At 41.8% G+C, this 21,347-nt stretch overlaps 1 protein-coding gene across 2 annotated transcripts; it reads left to right on the top strand.

The window, feature by feature from the left end:
• The first annotated feature begins 15,255 nt into the window (after positions 1-15,255).
• On the top strand, positions 15,256-20,933 carry LOC126050642 (alpha-1-antitrypsin-like). 2 transcript variants are annotated; one of them, XM_049828798.1, is made up of 5 exons: positions 15,256-15,438; positions 16,177-16,863; positions 17,383-17,653; positions 18,385-18,532; positions 19,291-20,933. In XM_049828798.1, the coding sequence occupies exons 2-5, from the start codon at positions 16,194-16,196 to the stop codon at positions 19,495-19,497; spliced, it is 1,296 nt and encodes a 431-aa protein (XP_049684755.1). In that variant the 5' UTR covers positions 15,256-15,438; positions 16,177-16,193; the 3' UTR covers positions 19,498-20,933. The 2 variants fall into 2 exon arrangements, with proteins under 2 accessions (XP_049684755.1, XP_049684754.1); XM_049828797.1 differs by lacking the exon at positions 15,256-15,438 and having other exon boundaries at positions 16,149-16,863.
• The last annotated feature ends 414 nt before the right edge of the window (positions 20,934-21,347 follow it).

Below are 21,347 nucleotides of genomic sequence, written 5' to 3'. Positions count from 1 at the left end.
TGTATTGCATGTGGAGGAACCATAGTGACAAAGGAAGAGCAGAAGGCTGAGGTACTTAATGCCTTCTTTGCCTCAGTCTTTAAGAGTAAGACCAGTTGTTCTCTGGGTACCCACCCCCTGAGCTGGAAGGCAGGGACAGGGAGCAGAACGAAGCCCCCATAATCCAAGGGGAAATGGTTAGTGACCTGCTACACCACTTAGACACACACAAGTCTATGGGGCTGGATGGGATCCAGCCAAGGGTACTGAGGCAGCTGGTCAAAGTGCTCACCAAGGCACTTTCCATCATTTACCAGCTAACCGGGGAGGTCCCAGTTGACTGGAGGTTAGCAAAAGTGACGCCCATCTACAAGAAGGGCTGGAAGGAGGATCTGGGGAACTACAGGTCTGCCAGTCTGACCTCAGTGCCGGGGAAAGCTATGGAGCAGATCATCTTGAGTGCCATCACGTGGCACCTACAGGACAACCAGGTGATCAGGCCCAGTCAGCATGGGTTTATGAAAGGCAGGTCCTGCTTGACTAACTAACCTGATCTCCTTCTATGACAAGGTGACCCGCTTAGTGGATGAGCGAAAGGCTGTGGATGTTGTCTACCTAGACATCAATAAAGCCTTTGACACCGTTTCCCACAACATTCTCCTGGAGAAACTGGTTGCTCATGGCTTGGACGGGCGTACTCTTTGCTGGGTAAAACTCTGGCTGGATGGCTGGGCCCGAAGAGTGGTGGTGAATGGAGTTGAATCCAGTTGGCAGACAGTCACGGGTGGTGTTCCCCAAGGCTCAGTATTGGGGCCAGTTCTGTTTAACATCTTTATCAACGATCTGGACAAGGGGATCCAGCGCACCCTCAGTAAGTTTGCAGAGGACACCAAGTTGGGCAGGAATGTTGATCTGGTTGACGGCAGGAAGGCTCGACAGAGGGATCTGGACAGGCTGGATCGATGGGCCGGGGCCAATTGTATGAGGTTCAACAAGGCCAAGTGCCAGGTCGTGCGCTTGGGTCACAACCACCCCATGCAACCCTACAGGTGTGGGGAAGAGTGGCTGGAAAGCTGCCTGGCAGAAAAGGACCTGGGGGTGTTGGTCAACAGCCTGCTGAATATGAGCCGGCAGTGTGCCCAGGTGGCCAAGAAGGCCAACAGCACCCTGGTCTGTATCAGAAATAGTGTGGCCAGCAGGAGCAGGGAGGTGATTGTCCCCCTGTACTGGGCACTGGTGAGGCCGCACCTGGAGTCCTGTGTTCAGTTTTGGGCCCCTCACTACAGGAAAGACATTGAGGTGCTGGAGCCTGTCCAAAGAAGAGCAATGAAGCTGGTGAAGGGCCTGGAGCACAAGTCTTGTGAGGAGCAGCTGAGGGAACTGGGGTTGTTAAGCCTGGGGGAAAGGAGGCTGAGGGGAGACCTGATTGCTCTCTACAACTACCTGAAAGGAGGTTGTGGCAAGGGGGGTGTCAGTCTCTTCTCCCAAGTAACAAGCGATCGGACAAGAGGAAATGGCCTCAAGTTGCACCAGGGGAGGTTTAGATTGGATATTAGGAAACATTTCTTCACTGAAAGGGTTGTCAATCATTGGAACAGGCTGTCCGGGGAAGTGGTTGAGTCACCACCCCTGGAGGTATTTAAAAGACGGGTAGATGTGGTGCTTGGGGACATGGCTTAGTGGTGGACTTGGCAGTGTGAGGTTAATTTTTGGACTCGATGATCTTAAAGGTCTTTTCCAATCCTAAATGATTCTATGACTCTGTGATTCTATGACATGCATCTAGGTAGCTTTTGGGGGTATAAAAAAACCTCATGGCAGTGTTACTCCCTGATCCAGCTTTCAAGTCTTGTCTGCAAAGCACAAAGGCACAAGGGTTTTCCAGAAGAAAAAAAGTGCAAGAGAAACACGAACATTTTAAAATGCAAATGTTTCACTGAAAACTCTATATATCCACTGCAGTAGGAGCTAGAATGAGTGTAAATTCTCAAGAGGGAAAGTAGCATGAAGACCACCACAGGCAATGTATCTCCAAGTCCTGTGACATATCCGCCGAATATTACCCATCGATCCATCATTCCCTGTTGGGTAGTGCACCTCTGCCCTTACCCATATGGGGCTGCTTTGATTAGATTTAAACTGAACACAGGTATGATATCATCCATTCCCTGTAAACTGTTAGCCAGCAAAGACTGATCTGGAAATATCCTTTATTAAGTTTCCAGTCCCAGGTATAACAGAGAGTCTGTTTTTAAATAACTTGGTAATTGTGCTTTCCTCAGACTAACAGTTTTAAAGAAAATTATAATTCATTCATTTCAAGTAGACATCCTTGACTATGATTAATATTCTGGTTACACAAACTGAGCTCAGCGCTGATCTTGCTGCAAATGACTTTGCTGGCTTCTTGCAAAAGAGGATTTCCATGACGAAAGTAGCTTTCCAGTTCAATCCTACCTCTGGAAATTAATTTATTACAAGTGAATTAGCCTGATTGTCCTGGTTTCAGCTGGGATAGAGTTAATTGTCTTCCTAGTAGCTGGTACACTGCTATGTTTTGAGTCCAGTGTGAGAAGAATGTTGATAACACACTGATGTTTTCAGTTGTTGCTAAATAATGTTTAGTCTAAAGTCAAGGATTTTTCAGCTTCTCATGCCCAGCTGGCAAGAAAGCTTGAGGGGCACAAGAAGTTGGGAGGGGACACAGCCAGGGCAGCTGACCCAAACTGGCCAAAGGGGTATTCTATACCATGGCACGTCACGTCTAGTATATAAACTGGGGGGAGTGGCGGTGGGGAGATCTTCACTCGAGGACTAACTGGGCGTCGATTGGCAGGTGGTGAGCAATTGTACTGTGTATCATTTGTACATTCCAATCCTTTTATTATTACTGTTGTCATTTTATTAGTGTTATCATGATCATTATTAGTTTCTTCTTTTCTGTTCTATTAAACCATTCTTATCTCAATCTGTGAGTTTTAGTCCTTTCCCCAATTTGGGAGTGAGTGAGGGAGTGGCTGTATGGTGCTTAGTTGCTGGCTGGGGTTAAACGATGACACTGATTTATACAAATGAGTCTTCATTTCTTTTATTTTTTATTGCATTCAGTTTCTTTTCCATAAGCCATCTGGAAAAAAACTACTTATGATTTATTACTTTACTAAACAAGAACGTACCCTCTGTGGTTGGAAAACTTCTGTTAACAGCAATGTGATGCTCATATGGATGGTGTGAAGACTTTCCTTTACTTGTGCAAATATCTTATTAAGGAAAAGTTGCTATATTGTTTACTATATCTCATGTAGGAAGCACAGACCACATGGAAGATGCTCTGCTGAAGGAAAGTGTTTGAAAGGAAAAAAACAACATAGAATAAGATAATTCACTAAGTGTTGCAATTGTCATAAGAACTTTGATTGCAGCCAGGAAAGAATCTCAGAGGAAGAGAAAACATCTGTGCGCAGAGATGAAAGATGTAATGAAAAGTGTGTCCTAAAATGCATATGAATGCAAAAGAGAGCATATGCCTAGACCTCATTTAGGTATGCTGTTCACACAGATGCAGATTCTTTAGCTATCAAAAAAGCCGTACCACGTCTCGCATATTCAAGGGACAGCTACTGGAATGTATGACTTGAATTTATTTGTTGTTCCTGTATCTTCTACCTTGCAAGTCTGAGCTCTATCCCTCTGGTAAACCTTATGGGTGAAATTTTAGGACATTTTGGGCCTCAGTTGCCCCACCCAGAGACTACTACCTCATGCCTGTGCCCATCATTATGCTGTGTGTCATAGTCTTGATGTATTCACAGTTGTGTCAAGGGTGACTGAGAAGAAGCATCAAATAGAGGCAAATATGCTCCAGCACTTCAGCCACTTCTAGGCTGGCAGGGTGGGAAAGATGGTGCAGCAATCATGACAGAAAGCCTGTGTAGGTACAGCCTAGATATCAAACTGTCCTGTGGAAGCATATTAATGTAAGTCATTGATTGAAATGGGATTGTGTTGATCTGCCAGAATGTGAGCTGCAGAGGCTAAGGGCAATGACACAGTGTCTTCTTTCACCTCCATTGGAAGAGGGAAGAGAATTGTTGCATTAAATGGTCTCGATGACCTGTCAGAATCCTCAACATTCCAAAAGCTTACAGCATCAAAGACTTGTTTAAGAACGGGGATATGAGCAATGGAATCATATCATAAATTTCATTTTATTGAATATATTCATTCAGCTAGCTGATCTGCCTTCTGCTTCTTCACTGTGGCCAACAATACTAATCTCTTAAATAATAATAAATGATGACACTTTGCAAAGTTTAGCCCTAATACTTTCTACCTGGCTTTGGAAGCAAAAAAGTATAATTCCAAAATATCTACATAAGGGGTTTTCTTAGTGTTTGTTTAAGGCCATGTCTGCAACAGAACCATAAATAATGTAAGGCATCAATTTAAATTTAAATAGTAATGCTAAGAGGTTTCTTTGTGTAGACAACTTCATTCCAAAATGAGAACTTTTATTCTCTGCTGAATGTGTCACTCTAAAAGTTGTTTGCATAAGAAGGGTTCCTTTACACCATGAGAAAAAGGTCTGTAGGGCAAATTCTGCTAGCAAAATGTTATTGTTTCAGTATATCACTTATGAGTAGTAAAATCCTTGCAAGAAGCCAAGCTTTTAGTGTGATTCTGCCACACTGCTTTCTGCAGGTAGAACTGTAAGTATGGAGCCTCGAGTTCTGGGGATTATAGGAAAAGGAGCCCAGTGCCACCATCTTCTGGTAAAATCAAGGAATGGACATGACAATTTCTGTCTCATTTTGAAACCATAAAGAACAGTCTTTCTGGCTTGCTGTTACTGGGTCAGTGGGACTTTTGATTTTCATAAATTTTAGGTGTAGATTAGTGAAATGCTGTACTTGGACTGACTGCTGTTACTCAGCACTATGGGTTTGGTATTATGGTAGGTAGTTCATATACAGATCAGATCAGCAGTGGGGAAGGAGGCAAATTAAATATTAGAAATTATTGGGAAAGAAAAAAAAAGCAAATCAGATAGTAACATTGTACCACCGTCTAAATCTCTCAATCATCCACACGTGGATTAGACCATGTAATTCTGGTCCTATAATAACAGACAGGATAAATAAGAACAGGAAAATCTTTAGAAAAAGGCGGTAAGGTTAATCAAAGGTTTGGAACAGCTCCTGTTTGCAGTGACAGATCTTCAGCCTGGAAAGAGACAACTTCGAGGGCATAAAGAAAGCAAAAATTATTTGTGGTACAGATTGGGTGAATGGAGACAATGTTCACCATTACCACATCTAATGCCAAAGCTCCAGACCATCACACGAAGCATGTAGCAGCCAGGTTCAAAGCCAATTAAAAGAGGTGGTTCTGCACACAGCAGACAGTATATGTGGAGTGGCACATTGTAGGGTGATCCTGCAACCCCACAGGTGTACCAGCCCAGTAGTTGTTCCTCATATGTTCCTGACACAGACAAATTCCAGATGATCAATATGGCATTTTTTCAAAGGCATGTCTTCATTCACAATGCAGCTTAAAAACCATAAGCTTGCTGGGTAGATATTCAATATTTTTTTTTTCCATTTCATGTTGTGTCAGTTATATATTTTACAAGAGTAACCACTGCTAAGGAACCCTTCTTTCTGGGAGCCCGGATCACTGGAGTGAGGAACGGCAGGACATCTAGTTGGGGGCGGATGGCCAGTGGAGAAGGGTCTGGGAATGGGAACTTATAGGAAAAAGTAAGGGCGTTCCTCCACCCTGTGTGCATCTTTCAGTGGAGCGTAGATGGTTTTTTTTTGACACGGGGAAGAAGGGATTGAGTTTTGTGTTTAAAAAGCTGTGAAGATGATGGAGGGTAAAGGAATTTGTACTTGTTCCTCATGCATCTCTTCCTGGTGCTCCCCTGCATGACAGACCTGGGCTGAGAGCAATTTCTGGGGAGAGTGTTCAGCCCCAGCCCAAGGAGACTGAATAAAAGTTCTTGAGCTCTCAACCATCTCTTGTACTGTCAACTTCAGGCTTTTCTTATTGAAGGAAGTTATAAGCTAATGTAATAGGAAAGGTCAGAAGATACCTGTGTTTACCCAGGTGCGATGGACAGACTACAGATGGGCTGCAGAAAGCAATGTGTTGTGTCCTTCTTCCATTATATAGGCACTGGCCTGAGATAAATCTAACCCATCAACAGGTGTCTTCTATCTTAGAAATGTATTTCTGCATGGGCAAAGTGAGTGCTTAGTGCTGTCTATCCACAACTGTAGCTATTGTACTGAGTGTAAAGCAGTGGAAACAGGTCAGCTGCATTTCTTTGGTAAGCAAACCACTTTTGGTCCAAAGCATACAATGAACGACAGGTCGAAGATGCTTAATTTAATAATTTTCTAGTTCTGTAATTCACTGTCCACACTTGGAAAACTCTTTCCAAAGTGCTTCTGCAGGACTCTAGTTTCAGGCTCAAAGTGTCTCACTTACTTAGAATCAGACAATAATTTAAGTCTGAAGGACTGCTGGGCTGCTCTGCTCCAGATCGATTGCATAAGGAGGTATATAGCCTGTCTGCTTTACCAAGGTAGATTCTAGGTCGTGATGCTTCCCAGTTACTATTACTTCACCTAAGCAAATGTCTGCTATAGCCCATGTTTCTACATAGACTTGCTGGATTTGCTAACTGAATAGTCACTCAAACCAATTTTATCAGAGTTCTTCCATAGGATTTATCAGGTAACTAGAATAAAGCTTAGATTCAGGAGTGTTATGCTTTTAGAAATTGATTTTTCAAAGTTCTCTCCTCCAATGGTACCTATTAATGAATGACACAGAATCTCAGTTGAAATATATGGTGATCTGGAATATCCAATCTGGTTATAAAATGTTATAAAACAGTTTTAGGGTTTACCAAACCTACTCTACAACCATTTTGTACTGCTAAATCACTCCACCAAGTGTTGGGCTGTCTACAAGCTTTTTCTAGAGAGGATGTAAAAGAGAAGCTAATGATGATACAAATGGAGATACATCATTATTAAAAGGTAATGTATAATAAATTGGGGGGTTTTAATAAGTAAATGTAAGGACTATGAAAATATTCATGATAGCTAGTTAGAAATGGAGTCACATGAACTGTGAAAACTGGGAAAGTGTGACTCATATAACCCCAAACACAAAGAAAATAAAATAACCAGCTTGGTTTCCAAAGGAAACAGCATCAAATTTTCATGTTTGTAGCCACTTGCCTTCTCTTAGCTACTCTCCATAACATTGCAGCTTACTGGCAAATTTCAGTCAGGCTTAACAGAGAGGTAGGAGATTGAAAAACCATTATGTTACCCTGTGAAAATCAAGGAAATCCAAGTTTGTGCCTGCTGTGGGGAAGGCAAGCAGGACTCAGCTGCTTTAAATTCTGCCGGTTGCAGCAGGCAACGAGTGCATGGCAGGGAACCCAAGCCCTAGCCCTAGTCTTAGCCCGAGCCCCAGCCCTGCTCTCCTGCCTGGTAGGAGTTGCTCAGGGGGCTGTGGAGTAAAGCTGTGGTTATTGTGGTGAGGAAAGCCATAAATCCTTAGTAAACCAGGCTTTATTAACTGCACTGCTTACAGAACATTTTGTTTAATACTCTGCTTTGTCTTGCCTGTATCATAGTGTAGTGAGTGCCACCATGTTGCCTCTGAGTCAGTTTTAGGGCTTTTTCTTTTTTTCTAGGAGTGCAGTTTGAAAAAAAAAAATGGTTCATGAATGTTTGTACTATGAAAATTTCATGTACAATTTTCAGCACCATGAATCAGCACCATGCCTTGACATTGTGCTTTTAATCTGCATTAGACCAGAACAGCAGGATAGGCTCAGATTTTTAGTTTCATTTCTTTTTTCAGGCCACATTGTTAGCTGATTGCTACTGAAGTCGATGATGGGATAGTTTGCCTATAGAGGAGCTGGATACTAAACCATCATAATACTTCAAGATCAGGTAAAGATAGGAGTTACTACCTCACCGCAGCTTGCTGGAAGAAGTCTACAACTAACTAAAAATAAAATAATCAAATGGTGATAACTAATGGCATAATCCGTTCTGATGACAGATTCTCTGAAACAGTTAACATCTCTCAGCCTGGGTATTTAGAGCATAATGAACTTATTTCATTGCCTTATTTTTAACATACTATTTTTTTCCCCCTTTCGTTTACACTTGACAGTGATTTTCAGGTTTTTCAACAAAATCTTGGTAAATATACTTAAAATGTTTTTACATCACTTCATAGCAGGATGGAAAAAAAATCTCATTTTTACTAGCTTTTAGCAAAAAATTGGTTTAAAACAATTGCATATAAAATCTAGTAAATGTGTGTTGGGAATTGGCTTGATGAAAAAGGACATAAGTCTATAGAAAAGTTGTGCGAGCAGAGTTCTGTGTGAAAGAATGTCAGTTTGAGCAGCAAGACTAGGCCTTGGCCGAAAATAGCTGGCTTTACTGATATCGGGAGAAAAACAACAGCTGGTCTCGCTGTTATCAGGAGAAAGACAGGGACGGTGTGACCTTGGCATAACTTCATAAGTAACTTTTGAGGAAGTTCCCATGAGAAAGTTACGGAACACGCATAGCTGCAAATCACAAGTGGGTGATTTAGATTTTGTTTTAGTAATGAATAAACATTAGCAATGTACCAATCATATTAGGACTAGTAGGCATAATTATCGCAAACTGTATAAATATGAGCTATCCGTGCAAATAAAGTTGAATCACTTCTATCACTCATATTGGGTCGACTTATGTGCATTCCTCCGCCACTCCAACAAATGTGCAGTTCTTCAAAGCTCTTAAAAAGTGTTTTGAAGTTATTGTTATATTATCAAAACATCATAATTATTTTGAGATACCATTTCTCCAGTTTTTTTTTTTCAATTTAAATCATAACACATTAATTATTGCCACAGGTTCTGATTTAGCAAAGATAATGATTATCTTTAGAGGAACTACTCACACACTACTCATATGACTAGAATTAATAACATTTGCACATCTTGTGCAATCAGGTACCACATTCAAAAACAATTCCTAGGGCCTTTGTTTCTTCTTCTATGTGAATTGTCCTTGGAAGGAAACCTAAGTTTCCTATCTCCCAGGCTTGTGCTTGCATTATTAGATTAACACATCATACTAATTGATCTTTCTCCAGTACTATGAATACCTATAGGTGTGTGTGTATTAACATACATAAATATTATATGCCTTTCACAGGTAGATGAAAACACACACAAGTATTCACACACAATTTTCTAAACATGTCGTATAAGTAGTTTTTATATTTTATTCAATTTTTAAGCAGAAGATCCTCAGAAAGAAGGCTGGGAATTGTCTTTCTCTTCACTTTCTCATAAGGCTTTTGCAGCCTGAAGATGAGCTATTCCTCTGCCAAGTGGATGATTTGGGTCTGATTATCTCAGGTAGAATGGTTTGTAAGACTTGAGGGTCTTGTATCTAAATCAAGATCAAGTGCTTCAGTCACTAGGTTAGTAAGCAAAAGATTAGTACAGCTGAGTTAAAAAGGGAAATGGTGTGCCCTGCCCTGTTTTGCTGCTTGACTATGCAGCCATATGAGACAACCACAGGACACGAGCCTTGGTTTGAGATTGAGGGTAAGAAGGTGCAGTTCCCTTTCCAGTATTGCCTTCAGGCTCCTAAATGCAGCTCCCCACCAGTGTGCTCCCATTCAGAGGTGTCGAACACCTCATGCAGGGCATTTCGACACCTGACGTAGCTTGGAGCTCCTGCTCAGGAGCCAGATGCTTGGGAGCTTGCAGAGAGGGATGTCTCTGTTGACCTGGCCACTGCTACATATTACCATAGTTGTCTCTCCTGGCACAGACTCTTACCTATACTAAGGCTTTTTTCCAAGAAGATGGTGAAATTCTTCACCAATACAGTCCAAAAAAATTAGTATCTTCATCATTTACACTGTATTCCTTTTGAAATTTGTATTTGATAAGAATATCTGCCAGATGACATTCTGAGTATGGTTCAGCAATAAGTAAAAAAGCAAACATGTGAGCAGACCACATCCACATGGCAAAATCATTTTGGATTACAATACTTCTTGTGTTCCCTTTTCCTCAACTTTTATATTTAAAATTTAATTATCAAGATTTCATAGAATCATAGAATGGTTTGGGTTGGAAGGGACCTTAAAGACCATCTAGTTCCAACCCCACCCCCTGCCATGGGCAGGGACACCTTCCACTAGACCAGGTTGCTCAAAGCCCCATCCAACCTGGCCTTAAACACTTCCAGGGAGGGGGCATCCACAACTTCTCTGGGCAATTTGTTCCAGTGCCTCACCACCCTCACAGTGAAGAACTTCCTCCTTACATCTAATCTAAATCTACCCTCTTTCAGTTTAAAACCGTTACCCCTTCTCCTATTGCTACAGTCCCTGATAAAAAGTCCCTCTCCAGCTTTCTTGCAGGCCCCCTTTAAGTACTGGCAGGCTGCTTTAAGGTCTCCCTGGAGCCTTCTCTTCTCCAGGCTGAACAATCCCACCTCTCTCAGCCTGTCCTCATAAGGGAGGTGCTCCAGCCCTCTGATCATCTTCGTGGCCCTCCTCTGGACCTGCTCAAGCAGGCCCATGTCATTCTTATGTTGGGGTCCTCCGTGCTGAACACAGCACTCCAGGTGGGCTCTCACCAGAGCGGAGGGGCAGACTCACCTCCCTCAACCTGCTGGCGACACTTCTTTTGGTGCAGCCCAGAATGCAACTGCCTTTCTAGGCTGCGAGCGCTTATTGCTGGCTCATACTCAGTGTTTCAGCCACTAATACCCCCAAGTTGTTCTCCACAGGGCTGCTCTCAATCCACTCATCATCCTGCCTCTATTTGTGCTTGGGATTGCCCTGACCCATGTGCAGGACCTTGCACTTGGCCTTGTTGAACTTCATGAGGTTGGCACAGGCCCACCTCGCAAGCCTGACAAGGTCCCTCTGGATGGCATCCCTTCATTTATCCATGAAGAATTAATTTCTTGAGGATAGATGAAGGAAAACCTGCATGAGGGAATGAGCCCAGCTGGGTTCCCTGATGGAGAAATGCAAGTTAAAATGAAGGGTGGAGTTAATAGAAAATGAGAACCATCTTCTAGGTTTGTCCTTGTGTTGGTTTTGGCTGGGATAGAGTTAATTTTCTTCATAGTATCTAGTATGAGGCTATGTTTTGAATTTGTTCTGAAAACAGTGTTGATAATGCACCAATGGTTTCGTTATTGTTGAGCAGTGCTTGCACAAAGTCAAGGTGTTTTCTGCTTCTTAAACCACCTGTTGTGGTTTAACCCCAGCCAGTAACTAAGCACCACGCAGCTGCTCACTCACTCCCTCCCCACCCAGTGGGATGGGGGAGAGAATCGGGGGAAAAAAAAGTAAAACTCATAGGTTGTGATAAGAACAGTTAATAGAACAGAAAAGAAGAAACTAATAATGATAATAATAACAATAATAAAAGAATTGGAATATACAAAACAGGTGATGCACAATGCAATTGCTCACCACTCGCCGACCAATGCTCAGTTAGTTCCCAAACAGCAACCCCGCCAGACCAACTCCCCCCAGTTTATATACTAGCTGTGACATCCCATGGTATGGAATACCCCGTTGGCCAGTTTGGGTCAGCTGTCCTGGCTGTGTCCCCTCCCAACTTCTTGTGCCCCTCCAGCCTTCTTGCTGACTGGGCATCAGAAGCTGAAAAATCCTTGACTTAGTCTAAAGACTACTTAGCAACATCTGAAAACATCAGTGTGTTATTGTTATCAACATTCTTCTCATACTGAACCCAAAACATAGCTTCTAGGAAGACAATGAACTCTATCCCAGCTGAAACCCAGGACACAACTCCACCAGCGAGTAGGCTGGGGGTGCACAAGATGTTGGGAGGGGACACAGCTGGGACAGCTGACCCCAACTGACCAAAAGGAAATTCCATACTATATGATGTCATACTTCACAAAAGCTGGGGAAAGAAGAAGGAAGGGGGGGACGTTTGGAGCGAGGGCGTTTGTCTTCCCAGGTAAGCGTTATGCATGATGGAGCCCTGCTTTCCTGGAGATGGCTGAACACCCACCTGCCCATGGGAGGTAGCAAATGCATTCCGTGTTTTGCTCTGCTTGCGCGTGCAGCTTTTGCTTTACCTGTTAAACTTTCTATCTCAACCCATGAGTTTCCACACTTTTACCCTTCCAGTTCTCTCCCCCATCCCACTGAGGGGGAGTGAGAGAGCAGCTGTGTGGTACTTAGTTTTCAGCTGGGGTTAAACCACAATAGTCCTTTAGGACAACTTATTGTCCACATGACCAGTTTGTGTCATTCTAGGAAAATGTATACGAGTTCTCAGTATTAAAAACCCAAAGTTTAACATTGCTGAGAAAGTATGGTCTGTTTTTCCAGCACACAGAAATTTTTAATTAGTGGGGGATGTTTTTCTTTTTTTTTATTCTCTCCCTCTAGTATCTTGGCAAGGTAGGAAATTATATAATGAAAGGAAATAAAATGTAAAGCTATAAAAAGCAACACAGCCCAGAAAACAGAAGAGAATAAGCATTGGCTGTCTTGGAGGGTAAGGAATGAATTATGTACATTATTTTTTATATATCTAGTTTTTTGGCATAGTGGAACCTGGAAAAGGAAGTCCTCTGGATGAAATAGCTAATTGCTGGGCGATGTGGCATCACTGAATTGCTATCCCATGATGTAGTAAAGCTGCAAATCATAGTCCCATGATGGTCTCCAAGCTATAGACCACAATAAATGTTTTTGCTGTTGCAAGCGACACAAACATTTCCTGCTTTATGTGGGTTTAGATAGCATCAGAAGGTAGCTTCAAACAGACCCAGCTTCCAGAATCTCTGAGGCTGATAAATAGACCTTTGGTTAGAAAGTGAAGAAAATAACAAGGAATTATGAGCAAAGTAGAAAGAACTTTGATTCTCAGCAGAGGTTATGTATATCTATGTTTTCCTTTAAAGATAAGATATACTACAGCATTTCATTGCAAGTGTGAGGTTCTGGTAACAGATTGAGACTGAGGCTACAAAATTGTCTGATATCCCAAAGAACGACATTAGCAGAATATTGTGGTTGTAAGGCCAAACATTCAATCTTTAGGAAATACCAGAATTAATACCATCTAGCCTTGATGTAATAAAAATGGCTGCAATAATGGGAATAGACCTAAGATGTTTTTCCAGTGATTTAATAGCACAGCTGTAGAGACACTGAGAAGTTCTGGTCTCTTGTCTCACTTCTGGGACTGTATATATTCTAATGGCTCATTTGTTTCTGTCGTCTGCTAGTGCCTGCCCTCTCTTCCTGATTGTCTTCTCCAGGTACTTACCCAGCAGCTCTCATCCCCACCTTCCCTTCTTCCACTCTGTGAGACAGTTGCTTAATCTTCAGACCTGCAACCATTTCTTCCTTGCAGCTTTCATTATGGCAGGGGAGCATTTGCAGCAGGCCTTGCATCCTCCCTGTCAGCTGTTGTGCCTTCCCGATGTCTTTCCCCTTGATGGAAATTTAGGTGTATATATAAGCACCATGAAGGGCATAGCGGAGTTTATAGATCCTCCTTGAATGGGTACCAGTGACATTCAGTAACATGCAATTTTACAGGGAACAGCTTTGTTTTGGTGCTCCAAGGATAAATGCAATGGTGGGAGGAATGAATGCAAGGGGACACATGCTGGCTTGTGTTTCTTGATTGCCTTTCAGAGTTCCATTACAGGTCCCGAACTTGAACCACAGGTTGAAAATTTCTACATTATTGCAGTGCCAGTATGAACTAAGAACATCTGTATTGGTATCTGTTTCTTTGCATGCATCCCCAGTCAAAAAGGAGTCATCCTTCAGGTCATCCCTCCATTTACTGCCTTTCTGCCTCACTGTTAACAAACAAGCTGATCTCTCTTAATGAAGATTTAGGATTATTGGTATGAGTTTACAAAGCTTGCTGAACTGGAAATACTCAAGTTCCTATTTTCCATCTTGTAAATCTTATTCACTGTTTTATAAGCTGTAATAGGCCAGTGACCACATGCATTGCTGGCTACTTTTTGACAGTTCATAATCCTCTTGTAGTTACTGGGCAATGGCTCAGTGATTTATGGGCTACAGATATTACCCTCACTTCAAAATCTGATGGTTGCCATCATCTTCTTGGGGTGTTCCGGCAGTGTGGAATCAACGGGATGCAGATTGCATATTTCACATCTACGTTATGGGAATGACACTGTAACTGCTAAATGGAATGACAAAACCATCCTACACAGTGGAGTCCCACAGGGGCATCCAGATCTGTTAAAAATTTCATTTCCTGCCTTAGTTTGTCCTTGAGTGATCTGTCCACATATGATATTCAACCCTGAATATCATCTAGTGATGCAACACGTTGTCTTTAGCACTGGCTGAAAGGTGAATTGGCAGCCTATTTTGTGTGCTGCTGGGGTCCATTTCAGTTTCACATGGTACAGAAGACTAAGCTGAGGAAACAAGATACTCACTGACCACATTTGTCTCTTTGCAGTCAGTCTCTGGAACTGTCCAGTATAAGTGTTGTTTCTTAGCTGTGGTGTTTTTGTTGTGTATTTTCTAAAAAACCAGGGGAAAACTCTTCACCGGCTCTTTAAATACTCAGTCAGAGGTCAGCTCTTTAAATACTCAGTCAGAGGTGACGGCAAACAGCAGTGAGTGAACAGCTGTATTGTGTGAAAATGTCTCACTAGAGTTGTAATGCCACATGTTATTCTCTAAAGAAACCTGGAGACCGTTCATCAATCACATACTGTCTGCTCCCCTTCAGAAAAGGCCTGAAACCATTAAACGTGGTGTCAAAGATTGTGACTGAGGTACACAGTAAGGCAGAAGGGCTTTCTAAATCCCAACCTCGTTTTGAAATCCTGACAGAGAGGTTATGACTCTGGCAGTGTTGCCGTCCCGTTTGTTGGTCCCCCAGGACCAAGCTAAGAGGATGGTCTGGCAGGGAGGCTGTGCTCCCTAGTAGGCTGTGGGGGCAGCTTCGTCCCCTGCAGCCAGACCCAGGCAAGAGGTGGCCTTCACATAAAGTCACAGCGTTTGGCTCCAGACATGAAGGGTATGGCTTTGGCTCTCCTGCCAGGCACCCACAGCAGCAGGCTTCTTGTGTCAACCCACAGGCATGGAAGCAGCAGGAGATACAGTCCCTGCTCCGCTCCCTGTCGTCTGCAGCCCCACCACCCAGCACTGTTAGCCGGTGTCTGGGTTGGACAAACTGTCCAGAATATCTAGTGTCATTACTGCTTGCTGTGCATCCTTGCTGGCAATTTTTATTTGAACTAATTAATGATTAACGGGGGTGCTCTGCTTAATCCTGCTCAATAATACTGAAGAGAAGAAGGAGCAAGCAAGGCACAGCAAGATCCTTTTTGTAGCGCTGTAAGTACCCTTTTAGTTTTCCCTTGGCTCATTTGGACATTTCATTTTGGGGGATTATGTTATCGCCCAGGAAGGGCGCCTTTTTACATGTAAACAACGGGATGTAACTGTCATGCAAAAAATCAAAACGTGCCAAAAGCCAGCAAGAACTGGCTGCTAGGGAAGAGGATACTTCACATAATCAAATAAAAATTTGTTCTGGAAACAACAGAGATGCCTATAGACTTTGCTACCACAGTGATCCAATATTTTATCTTTGAAGAAACTGTAAAAGTATTTTGTAATTTTGGTCCTAGACAGTATGATCTGTGTTTATATCACATTTTTGTTTAACACAGGTTTAATTATCTAATTATTTGATGAATTGAGGAAGACTTACAGGGCTGCAGTAGCCATCCTGCAGTACTGAGTACAAAAACAACTTCTACCAGTTGCTCCGGGGAAAAGGTCATAAGCTTCCAGTTATTTGCAAATTCTAAAAAATTCAACCTTACCTTGTTTTTTAAAGGATAATATGATCAAAATGACCTCTTTTGAGAGAGTACTTGGTTATACAAATAGTGTATCAGGAGGCATATTTTTTCTGGGAATCACTGGCATGCATCAGGAGTGTGAAATATGAAGTGTGGGATTTTGGAAAACAGGTGTGTTCTGAGAGCCTCATTTTACTTGGCTGGAGCACACAGCGTGAAGAAATTAATTTCCATGCCATGTTTTGTATGTCTATCTCTTTTGCAGAAACAGTTAAAAGGAAAATGAACCCCACTTTCTCCTTGTGTTTATTGCTGGCTGGTTTGTATACTATTGCCCAGTGTCATCAGCATCCTCGCTACCGCAATAAGCAGGATGATCCTAAAGGGACATACTACCCAGGACGCAGTTCTCACAGGGAAGGAGTTTATCCAGTTAACAAAACCTTTGTCAAACTCGTTCCCAGCAATGCTGACTTTGCATTTTCATTTTACAAGCTGGTTGCATCTGAAGCAACAGATCAAAATATTTTCTTTTCACCCATAAGCATCTCTGCTTCCTTTGCAATGCTGGCACTTGGTGCCAAGTCAGCGACACTGACGCAGATTCTGGAAGGGCTTGCCTTTAACCTGAAAAAGACTCAGGAGCAGGAAATACATGAAGGCTTTTGCCAACTCCTCCACATGCTGAACCGTTCAGACAGTGAGCTCCAGCTGAGCCTGGGCAATGCCCTTTTTATAGAAGAGACGCTAAAACCACTACAGAAGTTCTTGGATGATGTCAAAAGCTTTTATGAATCTGAAGTCTTTTCTACTGACTTTAACAACTCCTCTGGTGCTGAGAATCAGATCAACAGTTACATTGAGGAAAAGACAAATGGGAAAATTGTTAAACTAGTGGAAAATCTTGATCCTCTCACTGCAATGGTTCTTGTTAACTATGTCTTCTTTAAAGGTAAGAAATATCGAAGTGTGTGAAGGTTGTTACTTAGATGCTTAGTGCTTACTACAGGGAATGAAAACTTAAGAGAAAGAAACTGTAGTTTAAATATTTTAAATGGAGGAAACCATGTTCAGTATCTGGAAAATGTTGCTATAAAACCATGTATACTTGTTGTCAGTATAAATATGTCCGCACCTGGTTGAGTGAAAGACTGCTTTTTTTTTTAAACAAATAACTTTGTTGAGTTTGGTAAATTCTTTAATGTGATTATAGACTCACGCTTTAGTGAAAGATGGTGTTTTCAGTATTATCTGTCTGTAGTTGTCTTTAAGCACCTGAAAGAATAATAATGATAATAATAAAAAAAAGAGCTGCAATGCTGTAACACCTGAGAATGCAGTACCCTGAAAAAGATATTTGCTCTAAACAAAGGAAGGCTGTGGGACTAAATCCTGTTTTATTCACCATGTCCATTCCTCTTTGTATTCCACTGATTTTTTTTTTTTTTTTTTTTTTTTTTTTTGTCATAAGCCCACTGGGAGAAACCCTTCAGTACTTCATATACAAAACAGGAGGATTTTTTTGTGGACCAGAAAACATCTATAAAAGTTGACATGATGTATCGAAAGGGTTACTACAGAAGTTACTTTGATGAAGAGCTGTCCTGTTGGCTGGTTCAGATACCTTACAATGGAAAAGCTGCAGCATTATTTGTTTTGCCTGACGAAGGGAAGATGAAGCAGGTGGAAGATGCTCTCTTGAAAAGGACTGTATCTAAATGGGAAAAGTTCCTCCAAGACAGGTAACTGGTTTTGCTAAGGTGAGAGGTGACCAACATTATAGATTAGTAGTGTTCATCTCACCAAGACAAAACATTAAAGGCCAGGTTATTTTAGTGAACTCTATTCACTTAATGGTCCCTCTCTGTGCAGGACTTTCCTTCTCTTAGTTGGAAAATGAAAAAGAGCTGTGAGTAATGAACAAATAGGGCATTGAACATGGGATGCATCTTGGGTGAAGTTCCTGGCTCAGTCACATGTTGCTTAGCACCATGATGAAGTTAACAGACCCCTGTTTCATATGGGCATTGTGAAACTACAATGGAGTTGCTATTGGGTGTTAGGATGTTGAGGGCATTGTATGTAAAAGCGGAAATTTTATTAATTCACCAGTACTGCAGCTATTTCTGTCATGGCCCAAGCCCTGTTGTATATTTGAACAGCCTTAGGACAGCTAGCTATGATCTTTTGAAAAAGACCTGCTACCTGGCAGTAGTAGCTCTGTTTGCCACAGAGTTGGTATGGTTATGTCTTCCACCCCACTCCTTGAACCCTACTGTGGAGGCAGAGGATAATGAGCTCATTCTGCTCCAACCCTCCACGTTAGATAGCTAACCTGGTCAGAAGTGCTATCTGAACCCTGAGAGCAGACTTTTAACATTTAGAGAAACAAATGTGAAGCGTCACTATACTGAAGCCCTTGAGGAGTGTTACCTAGATGACAGTTTGTCTGTATTTGTGTTATTTGTTACAGAAAAATACATCTGCACATTCCAAAATTTTCTATTTCTGGTACCTATGATGTGAAAAGGATAGTCAAACAAGTGGGTATGATTGATCTATTCACTGAACAAGCTGATCTGTCAGGGATTACTGAGGAGCCTGGACTGATGGTTTCAAAAGTAAGTCAGCACGCGAAACACAGCGACCACAGGATTTCTTTATTCCCAGGAACCTGACATTAATATCCCATGAAAAGCTTATCCCAGTCTCTCTGAAGCATCACTCAATCATCAACAGCTGCCAGCCTGGAAACAAAGCAAGCCCTATCTTTCCTAAACCTGAAGCCACACATGCTTACAAGGGGTTATACATACGTGGTTTGAGAAGGAAGAAGACATACGTATAATTAAATGTTCTTTTGGCTACTAAACAAAATTATCTAAAGGTAGCACATTAGCTTTGGTAAAATTTCCTCTAATTCTGCCTACAGAGGGCAAAAGGCTGTTATTCCTGCCCTTCTAGCGCCCTCAAAATGTTATTTTTTTCAGCTAGATGATAGGGTAAATTCACAATAATACATGAAGCTGCCAAAGGCAAAACTAAGTCTAGGCTAAATTACCAGGTTCCTTTGCTTCTAGAGTTTCTTGCGATCAGTCATCTTGAGTGCTCTTTGGCTGTCTGCTGTTTGAGGGTTACTCTCTGCACATGCAGTGAAGGAGGCTAGCAGGAGTGGGCTGATGGCTGATCGCGCTGCGGTGGGAGGGGGAGCGCTGGTGATGACCTTCTTCCCAGAGGCTGGTGATGACCTTCCCAGAGGCTGGTGCTGCCGGGTCTTGCCCCAGACAGGACTCCATTTGGCAAGAGTGAGGAGGGTGACAGACTGCTCTATTCTTGCTGGGTTGTCAGCTGGAGGCTGTTTTGCTTTGTGTCCTTGCAGGTGATCCACAAAGCCATGCTGAATGTTCATGAGAATGGCACCGAAGCAGCGGGGGCCACAGTGAAGGAGGTTACCTGGAGATCTGGCGATTTTCCTCACCCGCCTCGAGTCAGATTCAACAGGCCCTTTCTCCTCGTGATTCTGGATAAATACACCCGCACCGTCCTCTTCATAGGGAAAATTGTAAACCCTCTGAAAAATGACTGATTGACCAGAGGACATGCACTTACGCACACACATTGCTGGCTAAATTCCCATGATCCAGCAAAACATTTGTGTGTGCATACCACATTGTACTAGTGCTCATCTTTCAACCATTATCCTTATATACATTATTAACCCCTGAAAACACAGAAACTATTTTTCCTTGTCCAAAAGTCACTGGTATTTCCTCCAGCCTACAGCCAGGTATAGCTGGTAGTGCTAATGAAAGACAAGTCACTTTTCACCAGTGTTGTAACAAGCCCTTGCTGACACGTTCTCATGGGGTATTTGAGATGGTTCAAAGTCTCTGGATGATGTAGCTATTGCTGTACACTCACGGTGTGTGTACAGGAGAGCGGGAGAAGGGAAGCAGGGAAAAGGAGGTGCGAGGTATAAGTCCTGCCTGTTTAATCCACTAACCTTTGATGACTAGTCTTAAATGCAGATTCCCTTACTATCGAAGTGAATTTCCATTAATTTCTTTGGTTTTTAACCAAGCATGGTGTGAAGCTGCAGGATCAGTGACTAGGACACTGGAGGATGAGTGCAGCTGGTTTAGCTTGCCTCCCTCTCCTCCTCAGTGGAAGCCCTTCTCATGGAGACAAGAAGGTTGTTTTTGATTTACAAATGATGTTTATTCTACTAAGGAAGGAAGACATACCAGCAAAAAGACTTTGTTTTATCTTGCTAATACAGCTATTATTGCCAATGCCCTGAGATAAGTGTGGTGGAGCAGTCAGTGACAGAGCACCAGTTTCCTTTTTATGGATTTGTTGTCACTGTCATTTCTCTTTTCTCCTACTGATGCCACCTTCGCTATCACACTTTTCAGCTAGATTTGTTAGACTGTGGTAGAAAAGTGGAGGAATGAAAAATTATAACTCCAGAGAATTTATGTTTCCTCAGCAGGAACAGCAGAGCTTTCCTAGGCACTGTTAACCTGCTTTAAACTATCATAGACACACATGCAAAATGCAGGTGATATTTGAGAAGTCACCTTTCTAAATGTTAACGGTGGATTACTGTTACAGAAAAAAACCATATTGTGAATTGACATTTGTACCTTTTCACTTAAGGTTTCTCAAGTCTAACTTATTGCTATTATGTGTTTTATACTGACTCGATTGGTAGGATTTTAAGATACCAGCTACACTAGATAGTTGTGTGGCTATGAAAGGAAAGAAACACAAATCAGTACATATTTAAAATATTTTATTATTTTTTCTTTAATTTTTTAAACCAACATCCTTAGCATGGCTTATTAAAATACAGAAAGCCAATGAAAGTACTTAAATTACAGATTGATTAAATCTCTTGCTATAGAGTATTTCAAACCAGTAGAAAAAAAAGTAAAAAGCCTCTTAAAATGTCTGTGAAAAATATAACCTAAAAATTATGGTGAATATTCTAAAATATAATTGTCTTGATTGCTTTGGGGATCTTTATTTTCTTTGACATTAAATTAATGCTATCAATATTAGTAAATTGTAGCTGTAAGTATACAAGTAAGGAATATAAGGAATAACCTTTCCATGTCTATCTGCTAGCTATGTAACACTTGACATTCACTCTCAAAGCCCTCCTGAAAATCATGTAAACCATTGACAAAAGTTTCTTACTCATAACTGTATTTAGTCTGTTCAATATTTAGTAACAAACAGTTGGCTTCATCCCTCTAAACATAAAAGGACTTAGTCTTGGTGCAATACAGATAAACTGATTCTACAGAAGATCATTTAAAAGTTCTTGGCAAATCTCAGGGCTAATTCAGGACAGTATGCCAAAGTCCAGCTTTGCAACGACAAACGACTCCATAGGCAAATACCAAGAGACTTTATGTTTGTTGTTCCTCA

The sequence above is a fragment of the Accipiter gentilis genome, chromosome 25, assembly GCF_929443795.1.
Source record: "Accipiter gentilis chromosome 25, bAccGen1.1, whole genome shotgun sequence".
Classification (NCBI taxonomy): Eukaryota; Metazoa; Chordata; class Aves; order Accipitriformes; family Accipitridae; genus Astur; species Astur gentilis.
This window is presented reverse-complemented; position numbering and strand designations above follow the sequence as displayed.